Source organism: Molossus molossus, unplaced genomic scaffold (assembly GCF_014108415.1).
Source record: "Molossus molossus isolate mMolMol1 unplaced genomic scaffold, mMolMol1.p scaffold_m16_p_9, whole genome shotgun sequence".
NCBI classification, from domain to species: domain Eukaryota; kingdom Metazoa; phylum Chordata; class Mammalia; order Chiroptera; family Molossidae; genus Molossus; species Molossus molossus.
In genome coordinates this window covers 109,787,241-109,806,422 of record NW_023425403.1, presented here as the reverse complement: position 1 = coordinate 109,806,422, position 19,182 = coordinate 109,787,241, and the positions used below count along the sequence as shown (strand labels likewise).

General features: G+C 39.9%; 1 protein-coding gene across 1 annotated transcript in view; it reads right to left on the bottom strand.

The window, feature by feature from the left end:
* The window catches only part of TRPC4 (transient receptor potential cation channel subfamily C member 4), a 178,486-nt gene that overhangs the window by 144,945 nt on the left and 14,359 nt on the right, over positions 1-19,182 (bottom strand). The window contains exon 2 of the mRNA XM_036250161.1: positions 487-1,005. Coding sequence (XP_036106054.1) covers positions 487-1,005 — 519 coding nt within the window. The remainder of the gene's footprint in view (positions 1-486; positions 1,006-19,182) is intronic.

The window sequence follows — 19,182 nt, the reverse complement described above, 5'->3', positions numbered from 1 at the left end:
ACACTGCATACAAACCTGTGAGCGGCATCTTTTATGTTCATCAATATGCATATAATCGAATGTCATAAATATCCAGCCCGTTACATAGAGGAGAAAACAGACACTCACAGGATCCGTGTGACTCTCTGAAGTAACAGGACATATAACTGGGAGAATCCGAACGCTCAGCCGGAAAATCCTAAAATTCGTAAGTGTTTCCATTACGCCAACGTGAATGTATCCTTTCTAACAGGGTTACCGAAACCGTCACCAGTTGTGAAATAATGTATCACTCGTCACTGTGCGTCATAGTTACTGATCAGACAAATATCAATCAAACAATCAACATCATCCTCTTACAGTTAAATATAAAATGCTCATACCTAGGATCAATGAGGATGTAAAAAATAAGATTTTTTTTGAGCTCCCAGCTCATTTTGGAGCACCAGCTTGCTGCCCTCGGGTTACATTCCCGCGTCTTGGTGGATCACACCTGGCGACACTCACCTCCTTCTGACGGTACTTGATGGCCAGTTTCAGCCTGGCAAGGTCATTGCCGCTTTGCTCTTCTAGGAGACTGTTGTCATCGCGGTAATTGAGAATGATCTCCAGTTCCCGGGAGCTCCTCGTCTGGTCCAGGAGGTCCTTGGCGAACTGCTTGCACTGCCGCGACAACTCTTCGTACTCAGCCTTGAACTCATTCTCCACTTTGCTCAGCTCCTGCAGCTCCCAGCTCAGCTGGAAGGCGGTCAGAAAGGGGTCCTCGCTGGACAGCGCGATGAGCGACGGGCTGGCCAGGGCCTTGTAGATGTTCAGCCTGGAGCAGGAGTGGCGGAGACTGTCCACGTCCGAGCTGGACACGCATTCCACGCAGTTGCAGCGGACCTCGTGCGGCCTGGGCACCGACACTCCCTTCTGAACTAAGAGCTTGATGATCTCGTAATTGTTCGTGTGGGCGGCCAAAATGATGGGCGTGATGTCCGGGGTGAATTCGGAGAACTGCTTGTCGAGGAGTAAGGGGGGCACCTAGGAGGAAGAGGAGGGCAGAGGTGAGGACCCGTGTTCCTTGGCGCAGGCCTGTGGATTTCAAACAGCTTCTACCCCCGCGTGGCAGACGCTCAGAAATCAGTTCCTGTGGTATGCAGGAGAGGTACCGCTGTTTTCCCCAGAACTGCAAGAGAAAGTTACAGAAAAAATAACTTCCCGGTACAAATGCCGTTGTTCTCTCTCTAATCTGCATCACAACCTTCCAGGAATCGGAAACCAGTGGTTACGGACACGCTCTGCCTCATCCCGGCCCTTCTCGCTCCCAACTCACTTTCTGACGGACAATCTCTGCTTTTCCTTCCCAGAGATGTTGACTCTCTAAAGAATCAAGAAACGCATTAGAAAGTAGCTGATGATTTGTTCTAAAATCAAGTTTTCCTCTGCGATAGAAGTACTTTAGTTCTTCAGTGTTTAGCGGTATTTGTTGTTGTTGTTGTTGTTGTTTTGTGTGTGTGTGTTTTGTGTCCTGACAGTGCACCGATGATCAGAGGTGGCAGCAGAACGTGAGAGGCTGGCCTCATGCTCCCTGTCTCCTTCTGTTCCCCTATGGTCTATTGTCCAGGTGACAAGAGGCACTTCACTGTTAACATCATTGTCTTGTTAAAAATATACAAATGTGCCCTGGCCGGTTTGGCTCAGTGATTAGAGAGTCGGCCTGTGGACCGAAGACTCGTAGGTTCGATTCTGGTCAAGGGCACGGACCTTGGTTGCGGTTCGTCCCCAGCCCTCATTTGGGTCCTTTGAGAGGCAGCCAGTCAATGTGTTCCTGTCGCGTCAATGTTTCTCTCTCTCTCCCTCCCTCCACTCTGTCTAAAGATAAATAGGAAAAACATCCTCGGGTGAGGATTGAATAAATACATAAAGAAAGAAATAAACAGATGCTCCCCAGGGAAGTAGGTCAGTAGTGTGTTTATGCATAATTTCTTGTGGGTTCCACTCAAGAAATGATCATGAAAGGATAACGTAATAGGTTAGCACACCTCTGCCAGATATATTAAGCCTCTCTGTTTATTGGTCACATAATCACAGATGCGGTCCCTCTGGAGGTGAATGGAAGGCCTGGTTGTTGAGCCCAGGACCACCCGTCTGGCCCTCAAGTTGACATGTCTTGCATCACACCACGCTGCTGGGCAATTTTGGGTTTAATGTTTCTTCCTGTTGGCGTAAGATCATGGTGGCATCCATGAAAATCAAAGCTACAAGGTAAGCAGATGTGAGAAAAAATAATGACATGTGTCACATTGCAATATGTTGCTGGTAAATAGGAAGGATGTCGCAATAGAGTTGAAAACGAAACAACGATGCAGGAAAATCAAAACTGATGTAAACATCAATCACACGGCATTTGAGTAGAGGTGTCGGCTTTATATGTGAATAATTAAACTATCACGTTTTTATCTGGCCCTGTAAAAAATCCATTTGTTCGATAAGAAACACTATATATATTCCCAGCCGGTGTGGCTGCTCAGTGGTTGAGCATCGACCCTGCACCAAGAGGTCGCCAGTTTGATTCCCGGTCAGGGCACATGCCCAGGTTGTGGGCTGATCCCCAGTGGGGGGCGTGCAGGAGGCGGCCAACCGATGTTTCCATCTGTCTCTCCGTCTCCTTTCCTCTCTTTTGAAAATCAATAAAGGAAAAGAACATTAAAAAATAAATTAACACTATATAAAAATTAGAAGAATTAAATTATCTATTTGAAATACTTGAAATCAGTTGATAGAAAAAGATAGTAGCCCTCACAATATTAAAAAGGTGTTTATTAGGCCGGCTGGTGTGGCTCAGTGGACTGAGTATTGTCCCGTGGACTGACAGGTCCCGGTTTGATTGCCAGTCGGGGCACGTGCCCAGGTGGCAGGCTCGATTCCTGGTGGGTGGTGTGCAGGAGGCAGCCGATTGATACTTCTCTCTCACATCGATGTTTCTCTCTCTCTCTCCCTTCTAAAGAAAAAAAAATTTTTTTAAATGTGCTTATTATAGAAACCATATTGCCTTTTGGGATAATATGTTAATTTAAGTAGGGTCAATACATGCATCATTATTTTTTAAGGAATCTGTCATTTTAAAGATAACATTAACAGATAATTTAGTAAAGTATTTTACATGGCAGACATGTAGGGAAAAATAAAGCTAAAAGTAAATAAATTTCTACAGTAAATGCAGATTTAAGTGACAGGCAGATGTAATTTAATGGGGTTTTCTGGAGTCAGTATAATTTTGTCATAGATTTATATATATATATTTAAAGTATCAATGATTTATTAAAGCTAAAATGCAACTTTGAAAACTTTACAGGAAGCTTTGTGGAAAAAAAATTATAGCATGAGTACACTGAAAAGCATACATTTTAAACACACAACAACCCAATCTACGGGACACAGCAAAAGCAGAGCTCAGAGGGAGTTCCATGACATTGCAGGCCTACCTCAACACGCAAGAAACATCTCAGATAAACAATCAAACCCTGGTCCTGTAAGAATTAGAAAAAGAACATAAAAAAAAGCCCAGAGTAACTAGAATAAAAAAATAATAAAGATTAGAACAGAAATAAATGACACAAAGATTAAAAAATTATAATAATGGACAAATGAGACCAAGGGCTGGTTCTCTGAAAAGATAAAAGAAGATCAATGAACCTCTAGCAAGACTCATAAAAAACAAAAAACAAAAATAAAATCAGAAATGGAAAAGGAGGAGTAACAACTGATTCCACAGTAATACAAAGGATTGTAAAAAAATACTATGAACACGTATATGCCAACAAATTTGGCAATCTGGGTGAAATGGACAAATTACTAGAATCACACAATTGTCCAAACTCAACCAGGAATAGTCAGAAAGCCTGAATAGACTGATGGCAACTAATGAAATTGAAGCAGTAATACAGAGCTCTCAGCATACAAAAGTCCTGGACTAGATGGCTTCACAGGCAAATTTTACCCAATATTCAAAGAAAAACTAACACCTATCTCCCTCAAACTGTTTCACAATATTTAAGAGGAAAGTAGATTTCTAAGGTCTTTTTATAAGGCCACGATTATCCTAATTACAAAGACAGACAGAGACACTGAGAAGAAAGAAAATTACAACATCCCTGATGAACATAGATGCCAAAACCCTCAACAATATATTAGCAAATCAGATTCAGCTACCCACAAAAAAGATCATATGTTATAATCAAGTGGAATATATTTCTAGGATGCAAGATTGTTGCAATATTTGCAAATTATAAAATGTGATGCATCACATAAACAAAATGGAAGTTAAACATTACATGATCTTATCAGTAGATGCAGAAAAAATATTAGCTAAAATCCAGCACCCATTTATGATAAGAAAAAAAAACCACAAAAAACCCCCCCAAAACTCAGCAAAGCAGCAATAGAGGGATCATACCTCAACATAATCAAGGCCATCTATGACAAACTTAAAGCTAACATCATACTCAAGGGGCAAAAACTAAAATCATTTCCATTAAGATCAGGAAAAATATAGGGATGCCTGTTTTCACTCATATTCAGTATAGTACTGGAAGTCTTAGCCACAGCAATCAGACAAGAATAAGAAATAAAAGGCATCCAAATTGGAAAGGAGGAAGTGAAATACTCGTTATTCATGGATGACATGATATTGTATATAGAAAACCCTAAAAACTCCACCAAAAAACTAATAGTTCCAATAAATTAATTTGGCAAAGTAGCAAGTTACAAAATTAAAATTCAGAAATTGGTAGAATTTTTATACATGCAATAATGAACTATTAGAAAGAGAAACTATGAAAACAATTTCAATGATTATTGCAGCAAAAATAAGGTACCTAGAAATATAGTTAACCGAGGAGGTAAAAGACCAGTACTCTGAGAATTAAAGGATTTTGAAGAAAAGAACTGAGAAAAATACAAGTAAGTGGAAGCATATACCATGTTCATGGATTGGAAGAATTAACATCATTATAATATCCATACTATCCCCAATAATCTACAGATTCAATACAATTCCCATTAAAGTACCGATGGCATCTTTCACAGCACTAGAACAAATATTCCAAAACATTAAAAATGAAATTCTTTTTGACCCAGGAATTTCACTTCTAGGAATATATCTTAAGAGTCTTAAAAAAATCAGTTTGAAAAAATATATGCACCCCTATGTTCATAGCAGTGCTATTCACAATAGCTAAGATCTGGAACAGCCCAAGTGCCCATCAGTAGATGATGGATAAAAAGCTGTGGTACATGTACACAATGGAACACTACATGGTTGTAAAAACCAAAAGATCTCTTATCTTTTGCTACAGTGTGGATGGACCCGGAAAGTATTATGCTAAGGAAAATAAGCCAGAAAGAAAAAGACAAATACCTTATTATTGTACTTCCATGTGGAATCTAATGAACAAAATAAACTGACCAACAGAACAGTACCAGAGGCAGGGACACATGGAAGAGACGGGCAGCTGTCGGGGGGGTGGTAGTAGTGGGGACTGGATGAGAGAAGGTGAAGAAATCATTGCAGAACATACATGCGTAGCCTGTGGACACAGACAACAGTGTAGTGGTGTCCAGAGGGAGGGGCGTGGGGGCTGGGTTGGGTTTGATAAGGAGAGGAGAGGACATCTGTAATACTGTCACAAATCAGTTAAAGAAAAAAGAAAAGCACACTTTTTATTTCAGAAAAAATGTCAGTGTCATAATGTTAGAGATACCATTAAATGACTGATTCAAATACGTGAGACTATATCAAGAATAAATATTCTGTTTAGGATGGTTAATACCAAATAAATCATTGAGAATTTATAATTTTTAATACGTAAGCATTTATAATTTTATTTTTACAATAACTAAGTTTTAAAATAATTGTTAAATAGTACTATTTTATAGGACCACAAATATATTTAATAATAGTTAATTGGTCAATAAATAGCTATAATTAATTAATTAATTAATTATTTTTGGTATGTGCCCCTCGCGGGAACCAAACCCGGGACTCTCTGGTCCGCAGGCTGACGCTCCAACTGCTGAGCCAAACCGGTTGGGGCTAAATAGCTATTTTTAAAGTTATGCAATTTTAATTATTGTAGTGTTACTCTAACAATAAACTATATGCTGTCTTTACCATTAATTGCCTATTGTAATAAAAGGCTTTGTGCTTAAACATAACACAAACAACGAAAGCCTTAGGGAGACCAAAAGGGGCCACTAGGTTCCATAAATGTTATTAATATAAAATATAAGCAATTCTAAGAAATGAACAAATACGTCTTCAATGTTTTTCCTCCACCACTGCAAAGGTGATGTTTCCAAAATATCGAGTGCTGTCCTGGCCTGTTTGGCTCAGTGGTCAGCGCATCGACCTCTGGACCCAAGGGCCATGGGTTTGAACCCAGCCCAGGGCATGTACCTGCATTTCAGGTTTGATACCTGGCCGGGGTTGTGCGAAAGGCAACCAATCCGTGTGTCTCTCTCAGATGGATGTTTCTCTCTCTCTTCCTCTCCTTCCCTCCCTTGCTCTCAATCTAAAAATCAACGCAAAAATATCCTCGGGTGAGGATGAACAAAATATTAACTTCTCCAAATAACTTCTTTTCTTAAAATACGACCATGACTCATAAATCTATGTAACTCAATAATACATTCATACTTCAGTCAACAAATATTTTTCAAATCTGCTGTCTGTCACTGTGTGAGGCCTCATAACTGAGAAAAGCAAAGACGAAAGAGTCCATATTCTCAAAGAGATGGCTGCAGTTTTTGACATAAAACAAGAACACGCATTTTCCGTATCTCCTCAGCAAATCGATGCAGATTTTTACTAATTTGCTATACGTCAGTACCATCAGAGACATTGTGCGAAATACACTGAAAAATAAGAAAGAAGTGTTTTCAATGTCATAATTGACACGCAACAAGTTTTATTCATCCTGGAAATTTTTCTGGTAGATTAAGTCCTGTTTGTCTGCAGTTGTATTGCTCATAGTTTCAGTGATCTGGGGAACTGTGTTCTGCAAATATTAAATGATAAATTCCAGGGAAGGAAAATGGACAGTTTTGAATTAGGTGCCGTCCTGAGGAGCATGGTGATTTTCTGAGAGAAATTCCTGCCGTCCTGTTCTGTCCTGCAGGGGTATCCAGCATCCCCACGCTGTGTAAACATAATAATACGCTATCCTGACAGAGACAGGCCAGTCACATAACTTAATTAGAAGGCATTGTTATAACGGTTTTACTTTGTTATTAGTTATTGTGTTAGTCTCTTACATGCCTAATTTATAAATTGAACTGTTATATATATACAAAGGTACTATGTTTTCTTTCATATCTATGTTCGTAGGAAAGAAGTCAGTGTATACACAGGGTTTGTAGATTCTGTTGCTCCGGGCACCCGCCGGGGGTCTTGAAAGGTGTCCCTGCAGGTGGGGTGGGGAACACTGGCGCCTCAGGGTGGTGTCTCTGCTCGATATTCCCTGCAATGCATTCATGGAGTCAGAGTAAACTAGTAACTGTAAGAGTCTGCTATAGACCATACAACAAAATATTCATTGACGACAGCTTTTTACAAGGTGAGCGGGAATGCCGTATTCTGCAACAGTTTACATTCTTTAATAATAACAACCAGGTGATGTGCTGGGAGCAGGAATCCGCCGATTCAAACCGTTGCTTTGTTAGAATCCCTGGGCTGAGACGCTTTCTCTCCCTAAGTCAAGTCCCAGCCGCCAGCCCACGCCCGCTGCGTGTTTCTGCCGGGCAGGTGGTCCCCGGGTCTGCAGGGTGAGGTCTTGGAGTCAGAGGTGTGAGCTGTCCGGTTAGCAACTGAATCAAGCTCAGAGGCAAAAGCAGCCAAAGAAGGTGAAACCAGGTACAATAAAACAGACCATCCAGGTTTTTGTTCTTAAGAACGAATCTTCCTCAAGAAACACTAAAATCCACGCCCATATCCCCACCACGATACCCCGTTTTAATTCCCTGTCTCGGCTCTCCATTTAGACGGCCCCGATCCCACAACCTTTCACGTATGAGTGAGGGACGTTCTGAGTGTCTACAGAATCCCTTCCCAGTGTTCTCCCTGGATGGCTGGGGCAGGCAGCTCAGTCCAGGTAAATGTCCCAGGTTTCCAGATCTGCACCTACTCTAACAAAACAGGAACATAATTCTCTAAGTCTTATCACATAATAAATCAGATCCCATTTAATCAATAGATAATTACTAGATATGACCAATGTGCAAGACAATGTCCTTTTTGGTAAAAATGTGTTTTCTACCCTCAAGGAGCATGAAAGAAAAATCTCTGTATCTCTCTCTCTCTCTCCTCAAACACACACACAACATAGTATCCTATTACACAAATTAATTGCAGCTGGAGAACTCAGTGAACTCCCCAAAGACGGTATGAATAAAGCAAAAGGAAATTACTTTGGAGACGAGGGTTTTTTTTCCTAGGTAGCATTAGAAGGTGATTTGAGGGAGCGTTTACATTGAAGCATGGCTGCAAGTAGGAGCGATGTTGGTGATGCAGACAAGTTACAGAGAAACAGCAGCAACAGGAGGAGATGCAACAGTGTATCCCCAGGAAACCCTTCTGAGTGTGGTACAGTCCTGTAAAGGCGAATACCTCAGTATAGATTAGGGGGAGTCTCGAATAGTGTTATTTTGTAGCCATTGGTGGAGTCATAGAAGAATTCAAACACAAGTGTCGTAAGATACTTTTTAAGTATTGGCATTAGGCTAGCATATTTCATTACTGGATGAAGAATTGGAATGGTTGGAGGAGGTTACAGACTTCGTCTGAAGCAGAGGTGTCGCAACAGGAAGGTGGTCAGATCCGTCAGGCAGAGAGGGAGCAGAACCACGGAGTGTGATGGTTCCGTGCAGAAGTGTCCGAGAACATGAGAGGGTCCGGTCCAGACGCCCCGCGGTACCTTGGAGTTCTGTGTCCACTTGTCCGGGAGGGAAAACTGAACATTCAAGAGACTGAAAATCCCAGTCTCATCGCAGAAGGTAGGAACGGCACCTTGCCTGTTCTGGCTGAAAGGGGTCCTTCAGAGAACCCCAAACCCATTTAGTGCCCATCACCCTCCCTCTTTCTTCTGTCCCTTACATGGCTATGAATAAGGGTTGATAAAGGAATAATTCTTTTTTTTAAAAAAAAATTTTTTTCTCTTTATTGATTTTAGAGAGAGAGGTAGAAACATCAATGAGAGAGAGAGGTCATAGATTGGCCTCCTCCTGCACGCCCCCCACTGGGGATCGGGCCCCCAACCTGGGCAGGTGCCCTGACCAGGAATCGAACTGGTGACCTCTTGGTGCAGGGTCGACGCTCAACCACTGAGCCACACCAGCTGGGCTAAAAGAGCACATTTTTTAACATAAAAATTACTAAAGAGGTTACTGTAGGTGTGTATTAAGTAAAAGTACTTTCGATAGAAAATTTTATTCATCAGCCCTGGCCGGTTTGGCTCAGTGGTTAGAGCATCGGTCTGCGGTCCAGAGAGACCCGGGTTCGGTTCCCGCTAAGGGCACGTACCTCAGTTGCAGTTTGTCCCCGGCCCTGGTTGGTTGTGTGTGTGGCAGCCACTCGATGTGTCTCCTTCACATCGATGTTTCTCTCTCTCTCTCTCCCCCTCCCACTCTATCTGAACAAAAAAAAAAAAAATTTTTTTTAGTCCAGAGAAAATTTTATTCATCAAATTTTTCATTTTGTATATTTAAGGACAGATGTGAATGTCCTGACCATAACCATGTAGAGATAAAAATCACACTGTACTTCATTTATTTTAACAGAAGTAAAATCTGCAGACATTAATGCTTGGAAACATGTACTAGCATTGCTAATAAATAAGCAATGCACACGGAACCATCTAAAAAATAAATTTCAAGTGACTGAATTACATATTTATTTCAATATACTACAATGAAGTAGACGAGGCAATTAAAAGAGGATTCTGAAGCCAAATAAATCTTCCTGGTTTTTATATAGCAAAACTGGAAAGTTGTTCTGGCTTTTATTCTTTCCAAAATGTATAGGTGCGCTGGCCAGTTTGGCTCAGCGGTTAGAGCGTCGGCCTGCGGTCTGGAGAGACCTGGGTTCGGTTCCCGCTAAGGGCACGTACTTCAGTTGCAGTTTGTCCCCGGCCCTGGTTGGTCGTGTGGGTGGCAGCCACTCGATGTGTCCCTTCACGTCGATGTTTCACTCTCTGTCTCTTCCTCTCTCTCCCTTCCACTCTATCTGAACAAAAAACAAAAAAATGTCCTCGGGTGAGGACAAAATGTATGGGTGAATATTTATGCCATGCCTTTTTCTCAACTTTATTATAACATTGGTTCTATTACTAACTGAATCTTGTCCATGTCGCAGTGCATTAAAAATGACTGACATGCAGAGGGAACTTCTTGACTCATCACCTGATTGCTTTTCTCAGAATCAACACAAAGTCACTTTTCCTTGAAGTGACTCAGCACCATTCTGATGCATATACTTTAAATCTAGACTGTAATATTTTACCCAAATATAGAAATGGTTTTTTTTTCACTAATATGTACAATTTGACTAATACTAAAGTATATAATTTTAAGAGAGAAATTCATGCTGGAGTAACATTCATTCAATTTAAGAGTGTTTATACCCCTTAAATTCAACATTTATGACAGTGAGTTATATAAATCGAGTTAAAAAAATTTACTTAATTACTACATGGTGTATTTAAAAATTTTAAGACTAAGTAGATTTATAACCTAATCTGGCTTTACTATTTTTTATTGATTTTAGAGAGAGAGGAAGGGAGAGAGAGAGAGAGAGAAACATCGATGAGAGAGAACATCGATGGGCCGCCTCCTGCACGCACCCCACTGGGGATCGGGCCCACAACCTGGGCATGTGTCTTGACTGGGAATTGAACTGGTGACCTCTTGGTGCAGGGTTGATGCTCAACCACTGAGCCACACCAGCTGTGCTGGCTTTACTCTTTTTTTTTTTGTTCAGACAGAGTGGGAGGGAGAGAGAGGAAGAGAGAGAGAGAAACATCGACGTGAAGGGACACATCGAGTGGCTGCCACCCGCACGACCAACCAGGGCCGGGGACAAACTGCAACCGAGGTACATGCCCTTAGCGGGAACCGAACCCGGGTCTCTCCGGACCGCAGGCCGACGCTCTAACCGCTGAGCCAAACTGGCCAGGGCTGGATTTACTCTTAATTAGCTATATTACCTTGTGAAAGTCTCTTATTATCTCTGTTATATGAGAAAGAATTTAGCCTGTAGCATGATTTTTTTTAATGATTGAAATACTTTTATTATACTCCACTTGATAGCACAATAATAGAAAATTAATGAGACTATTATCAAGTGCTACAATACAAATTTGTTGAATTCTTTCATTTGCTTTTAATTTTAATGTTTGTTATCTAATGTATCAAAACCTACATTTGTAAAACTCAGGATTATGAATATCAAATTTACATCTCTTATCCATCAGACTGACTTTCTAATTCAAACCAACGTAAGAAACTTTCAGCTTAGAATTATATTTTTAAAATTCATTTATCATTGCTCTTGAAAAAAATGGTGGTGGAATGAATAGAAGCTACACAGACCAAACTGGACTGATTCCAGGACCGAATTGGAATTACAACTAAAATAAAGACACGTCCTTGAGCAAAAACAACTGAAGAGCAGCTGGAGAGAAGCCTTATAACCCGGGACATAATCAGGAGTCCAAGGTGAGACAGGTAGGAGGTGAGTCCAGGGTGAGACAGGTAGGAAGTGCAGAGTCCTGAGGGGGGTGGCTGGGCTCCTAGGGCAACAGCTGGGCTGTCTTAGCTGTGAGAAGCCCCCTCTGAGAAGTTTGGGGCGTAAACCCCAAGCTGGCACCCAGCATAGATGGTGGAACAGGGAAAGGCACCCACATCACACCTGCTGGGTAATCTTCAGAGCAGAGGTTTGTCCGGCAGGCAGAGAGGTGCTGGGAACACCGGCACTTCCCTGATGGGCCAGCACACTAAATTACAGCTACAGCCCCTCACTTTGGGCTGCAGCAGAGGGAGGGTGGACTGGACTGGAGATGCATGAGGAGAGTCAGGGGTTCGTGGCACTGGGGACAGAGCTGGGAAGGAGGCCACCAGGAGCCCTATGCTGAGTCCCCCACGCTACAGAAACCATTTATCTCAGGCAGACTTTTCCCATCAGAGCAGCTGTAGCCTTGGGGTGGGGGGTTGGGAGCAACTGCTCCTCCCTTTGGAATTTAGCCCCTGCCAGGTAAGAGAAGTGCAGCCTGAGGCTCATTTAGTGGCAGGGACTATCAGCCAGCCAGTAGGCAGAGACACGTCTCTGAAGGCTCTGAGCTTGGGACCTGGCTCTCGGTTGTTGGGATTCGTGGCTCTGGGGACTGAGCTATGAAGGCTGAGTCCGGGTCCCAGTGCTGAGCCATGAACTCACATTGCAAGAACCACTCATCCCCAGCAGAGTTTGTCCATTGAAGCAGCTAAACCCAGGAGGGAAGCAACTGCCCCAAATTTGGAATTAACCCAACCTGGCTGGGAAGAGTCAGCACCTAGCCCAGAACTGCAACCTGAGGTCCATTAACTGGCAGAGATGACCAGCCAGCCTGCAGGCAAAGACAAGTTTCTGGGCATAAATCTCTTTCATTGAAATGTCAACAGCAATCAAGGCTCAACTATAATAGGAGTGTGTGAGCAGCCCACCCAATGGGGGGTAGGCCACCTGCAGTGCCCAGCTCCAGTGACTGGGGAGGCTGTGCCACTGGACCCCACAGGGCACCTACTATAATAGGTCACCCTACCAAGCCCAGGAGACATAGCAACTCTCCCTAATACATAGAAATAAACACAGGGAGGCAGCCAAAATGAGGAGACAATGAAACATGTCCCAAATGAAAGGACAGAACAAAAGTCCAGGAAAATAACTAAATGAAATGGAGATAAGCAACCTAACAGAAGCAGAGTTCAAAAATCTGGTTATAAGGATGAAGGATGCTCAAGGAACTTAATGAGGATCCCAAGACCATAAGAAAGGACCAGTCAGAAATGCAGGCTGCACTGACTGAAATAAAAAAATAATTTATAGGGAACCAATAGTAGAGTAGGTGAAGCCAATAAGTAAACCATCAATTTAAAATATAAGGAGGCAAAAAACACCCAATCAGAACAGCAAAAAGAAAAACAAATTTAAAAAAAAATAAGGATAGTGTAAGGAGCCTCTGGGACAACTTCAGGCATGCCCACATTTGCATCATGGAGGTACCAGAAGGAGGAGAGAGAGAGCAAGAAATTGAAACCCTATTTTAAAAAATAATGACAGAAAACTTCCTTAACTTGGTGAAGGAAACAGACATACAAGTCCAGGAAGCATAGAGAGTCCCAAACAAGATGAACCCAAAGGGATCCACACTAAGACACATCATCATTAAAATGCAAAGAGAATCTTAAAAGCAGCAAGAGAAAAGCAGCTAGTTACCTAAAAGGGAGCTCCCATAAGACTGTCAGCTGATTTCTCAAAAGAAACTTTGCAGGCCAGAAGGGAGTGGCAAGGAATATTCAGAGTGATGAAAAGTAAGGACCTACAACCAAGATTCCTCTAGCCTACCAAGCTGTCATTTAGAATTGATGGCCATATAAAGAGCTTCCCAGACAAGAACAAACTCAAGGAGTTCATCACCACTAAACCAATATTAGATAAAATATTGAAGGACCTTCTAGAAGAAGAAGAAAAAAAATATGAACAATAAAATGAAAATAAATACATATGTATCAACAATTGAATCTACAAATCAAATGAAGAAACAGAGCAGAAAGAGAATAATAGTTACAGAGAACTTTTTGGTGGTTGCCAGATGGGAGGGTGGTTGGGGGATGGGTGAAAAAGGTGAAGGGATTAAGAAGTACAAATTGGTCATTAGACTGACAAACCTCAAAGGGAAAGGGAGATTGGGGGGTGCAAGAAGAGATAAATCAAAGAATTTATATGCATATACGCATAACCAATGGATGCAGACAATAGTGTGGGGAAGGCAGGAGTGGGTGGGAGTGGGGAGGACATCTTGTATTATTTTCAACAATAAGGATAAATTTAAAAAAACAAATAAATAAGAAGATTAAATAAAAGATCTACTGGCAGGTAATTTTAAAGCAATGTTCAGTAGATAAAAATATCAGATATATAATAAAAGAGTGATATAATGGTAGAACATCTATGATTTCTCCTGTTGTCAAAGACATACAAATTGCTAATGAAGCTGTTTTTAGGCTTTTATTCATAATAGAAGGTGATTATATATTCAGTTTATAATTTAGGAAAAATAAGATGCAATTTTTCCATCCTAGTTCAGAGATATCCTTGAATTTTATCGATGGCATCTTAGAAACTCTTCGAGTCTAATAATGTTGGAATTGGAAGACTCATGTGAGAATTTTAATTAGAAAGCACAAACCAGAGATTTATTTTCTAAGACAGGCAACTAAAGAATTACCAAGACTTTCTAGAAAATAAATTTATAATATTATTTTTGAAATTTAAAAAATATGTCTTTATTCAAAGATAAAAAGTTCTATAATTATAAATTTCCTAGAATATCAAGTAGGACAAATACATTGCAAGACACACAGAGATATTTGCTTCATGAGAAAAAATTCTGGAGATCTAGAGAAAGATCCAGAAGATGTATGATATAAATGAATTATATTTAAGAAGAAAATAAGAAGTAGATGGTGAAAATGCACACAAAGAAATTATTCATAAACAGCAGGTATAATTTTCCTATTCTAAGAATGTAAAGTTACATTATATAGAATAAATGAGTAACAGTGAAATGCGACTAATATTAAGTTTCTTATCTTCCCTGATGACAATGTGCATAATTATGTAATTTCATCTAGAGATAATTTTTTGTAAAAGAATAAGGGGCGAGAGAGGTAGCAGAGGAGGTCAGGGGGGTAAATGGTGAGGGAAGAAGACTAGACTTGGAGTGGCTAACAGATGCCATATACATATGGTGCATTCTAGCTCGGCACACCCTGAAACCTGTATAATTTTATTAACCAATGTCACCTCAATAAGTTCAATTAATAAAAAAAAAAAAATCTGACTCACGATTCTACATTTAGCCAAGTTATCACTCTCCTGTTAAGATCAAGAAAGGCATCTGTGGTGATACAAGAATTCAGAAGGTACATCAACCATATATCCTGTAGGAGCAAATATTCCAGACTAAAAAAAAAATAAGTTGAGGAATGAGTCTTGCAGTATCTAGAGTTAATGTAAATATTTATTTTTGTTGTGCCTGGGGTTTATTAACATGATATATAAGTAAGGTTACTTGAAGGAGAAGAGACAAATAGAAAGAATATCCAGTAACACTTTGGAATTCAGTTTTCCACTGTCTCATGTAACCTGGGAAAAGGTGGGCATGGTTTGTGGTCACCGAATAAAGATACAAAGTAGCAACTTTGTTTCACTGAGTCTCTTGCAGAGAACATAGACCTTCCTTAGCTTATGTGTATGGGGGCCTCTGTCTTTTAATTAGGGGCAATTGGCAGACTCGTATTACTGTTATGATAAATATTACTGGTTTTGACCTCGATATTATTTTATATGTATGTTTCTTTTCTTGGCAGCTTTCTTCTTTACTTTTGCATTTTAAGTAAGCAATAAATAAGCAAAGTCTTGGATACTAACAAAGCACGAAATCCTCTTCTAAACAAAGATCAAAGAAACATAAAAATGAAGTGGAACATTCTCTAAAAAGGACGCCACTAACTAGACTAAGTGTTAGCAGGTTGGACCCCACCACGTATGAAAAGAATAAAACACTGTGTAAAAGTGGAGTTCATTCAGAATGCAAATTTCATCGATTATTACTTTTTCACTATAACATGTTCCAGTGAGTTATTTTTAAAAATATGATCATAACACGCATGAGATAATATTTGATGAAATCCATCATTATTCCTAAATATAATGAAGAGTATGTACCAAACACCAATACCAGAACTCATAATAAAGACTAAAAGCTTTTCTTATTAAAATTAGAAATAAGACTGTAATGTTTATTTTCACAATTATTGTTCCCCATTATTTTAAAGTTTCTACCTAATGCTATACAATTAAAAATAAAATATTAGTAAAAATACTAACAAAGAAAATAAATGTATTTCTGGCAGAATACAAGGTCATATGTTTTGAAGTGGAAAGATACCGTAATGGTATTAACAAAGCTTAATACAAGACACATTTGCAAAAATCCATATTTTTACCTATAACAACAGTACAAGCTATAAATAGAATTGATTACTTAAAGAATGAAAAAGTTGCTATTATTAATGGTGATAAAATATACAACACTTAGAAAAAATATTAAAGAAAAAATAAAACTTAGAAGAAATAGTGACACATTAGTGGAATTTATGTATTTATTTATTATTATATGAGTCTAAAATATGGGGGAAACATTATGTTCCTAGATAAGAAGATCTAATATCTTAAGTACACCAATTCCCTCAAAGTAAACATATGCATTTAAAACCATTTTATTTAGAATTTTTATGTTGATAAAATATTTTCTTAGTTCATAGGAAAGAGTATATATCCAAGAATTGCAAAAATTATGAAATGGAGAGTATAACTCAAGAACATAGCAAGAAATATAAATCTGTTGCATATAATTTTGACCAGAATTATTTCTTATTACATATGGGAACTGCAAATATAAAAAAGTGCAATTTCTATTTAAGTGAAAAAAATGTTTTTTTTATTAACTAGCACTGAACCAATTTTCTACCCCAAAAACTGAACAAAATTAGCCTCTATCTCATTTAATTATAATAACTTTGAGATAAAGTAAATGTTTAAATGTAAAAAGAAACACTCAGCCAGGCTAGTGTGGCTCAGTGGTTGAACATCATGTCACACAGCAAGAGGTCGCTGGTTCGATTCCCTGTCAGGGCACATGCCCAGGTTGATGGTTCGATCCCCGGTTGGGGCACATACAGGAGGCAGCTGATCAATGTTTCTCTCTCACATCGATGTTTTGATCTCTCTCTCCCTCTCCCTCTCTCTATAATCAATAAAAACATATTTATGAAAGAAAAACAGTATATTCTAGAAAAGCCTTTAAAAAAGAGTTGTATAGACCCAGGGCTGGAGAGAACTCAAGGCAAGGATAGAAACTCAGAATGAAAGGCTACGTATTTTATGGTGTCATTCTTGAGTAGAATACCCAAACACAGCATAAATAAAGTCATAAGACAAATAAACTACAGTAAAACCCATTTTCAGCAGACAACACATAGTTAACCATTCACACCACACAAAGAACCTGTGAATTGAAAATGAAATCATAAACAACCCAATGGACAAATGCAATGTTACGAACAAGTGTATCACAGACGGAGAAACAAAGTCAGAAACATTGCATGGTGTCTCTCATTGATAATCAGTGAAGGCAAAGTAAAACAATAGAGAATTGTAAGAACCTTGGTGAAAGTGTTTGATACGTCAATTCTGAGAAACATTGAATGCATTGTCGCGTAATGCTAATATGAAATATTAGGATGGTATTGAATATTTGAATTAGAATGAATGCTGAGCCCTGGCCGGTTTGGCTCAGTGGGTAGAGCATCAGCCTGTGGTCTGGAGAGATCCTGGTTCGGTTCCCACTAAGGGCACATACCTTGGTTGCAGTTTGTCCCCGGCCCTGGTTGGGTCATGGGGGTGGCAGCCACTCGATGTGTCCCTTTCACATCCATGTTTCTCTCTCTCTCTCTCTTCCTCTCTCTCCCCCACTCTATCTGAACAAAATATTGAAAACTGTTCTCAGGTGAGGATTAAAAAAAAACTAGAATGAATGCTGTATGTATCAATCTGGAGAAATACCCCTGAGGTTTTATTTTGTCCTGCTGGAGAGTTTCGTATAGTTATTTACATAAAGTCTCCTTAATTGAGGTTCTTTAAATGCTAGTTAATATGCTACTCTGGACCAGACGCTGTCCTCAGTCTCCGGCAATTATATCTTAACTGCTTTATCTGACGAACAAAGACCTTGATAGTGAGGTTCGATCCTGTCTATTAACATCTACCTGTACCCTTGACATGCATCCTACAGCCCAATCATTTAGCATCAAACTTTTTATTTATTTATTTATTTATTTTTCTTTTATTGATTTTAGAGAGAGAGGAAGGGAGAGGGAGAGAGAGAGAGAAACACTGACGAGAGAGAACAACGATTGGCCCCCTCCTGCCTGCCCCCCCCCCCCAGGGTTGGGCCCACAACCTGGGCATGTGCCCTGACCGGAATCGATCCAGCAACCTCTTGGTGCAGGGTCGACGCTCAACCACTGAGCCACACCAGCAGGACCAAACTTTTCATTGGTCGTTTTCTCCTTAGCTCATGCTTATTCCCTCCCACTTAGCCAACATATCAAACGTTCGGATCTTATCCCAGCTCCAGTCTTATCACTTCTACGGTGACCTTCAAGGAAACTGAATGGTCATTAAGCTGTCTTTTTCTCTTCAAATGCAAGGTGGGGAAAAGGAAGGCATAATTATTATTATTTTTCACAAGAAGATATATCCATTTTCCCCCAAAAAAGACACAGACAAGTGTGGAAGGAGAGCGTGTATCACACAGATCCTGACTCGCTTAGCTCCTCTAAGGGCTTGCATACAAAATCCTTACAATTTTATTTCAACTTGGGTCAGTGATATATCCCATATAAATGTGAATAATATATCAATAACTATCTTAGCTTTTTAAAACTTAATCATTAAAATTGTTTTTTCTTTATTGAATTTAGAGAGAGAGGAAAAGAGAGGGAGAGAGAGATGGAAACATGGATGAGAGAAGACATCGACTGGCCGCCTCCTGCATGCCCCCCACTGGGGATCAGGCCCACAACCTGGGCATGTGTCCTGACCAGGAATCAAACCAGGGACCTCTTGGTGCAGGGTCGATGCTCAACCACTGAGCCACACTGGCCGGGTGAAAATTAAATTTTAAAATAGTAATATTATTAACCAACATCACCCAACAAACTCAATTAAAAATAAGTAGCTAGCAAATAAATGAATAACAATACTAAAAAATAGATTTAATTTTTGAATCCTGAAAGAATGAGCCTATTGAGAACATGTATTTCTAAATTTTATGTCCCTTCTAT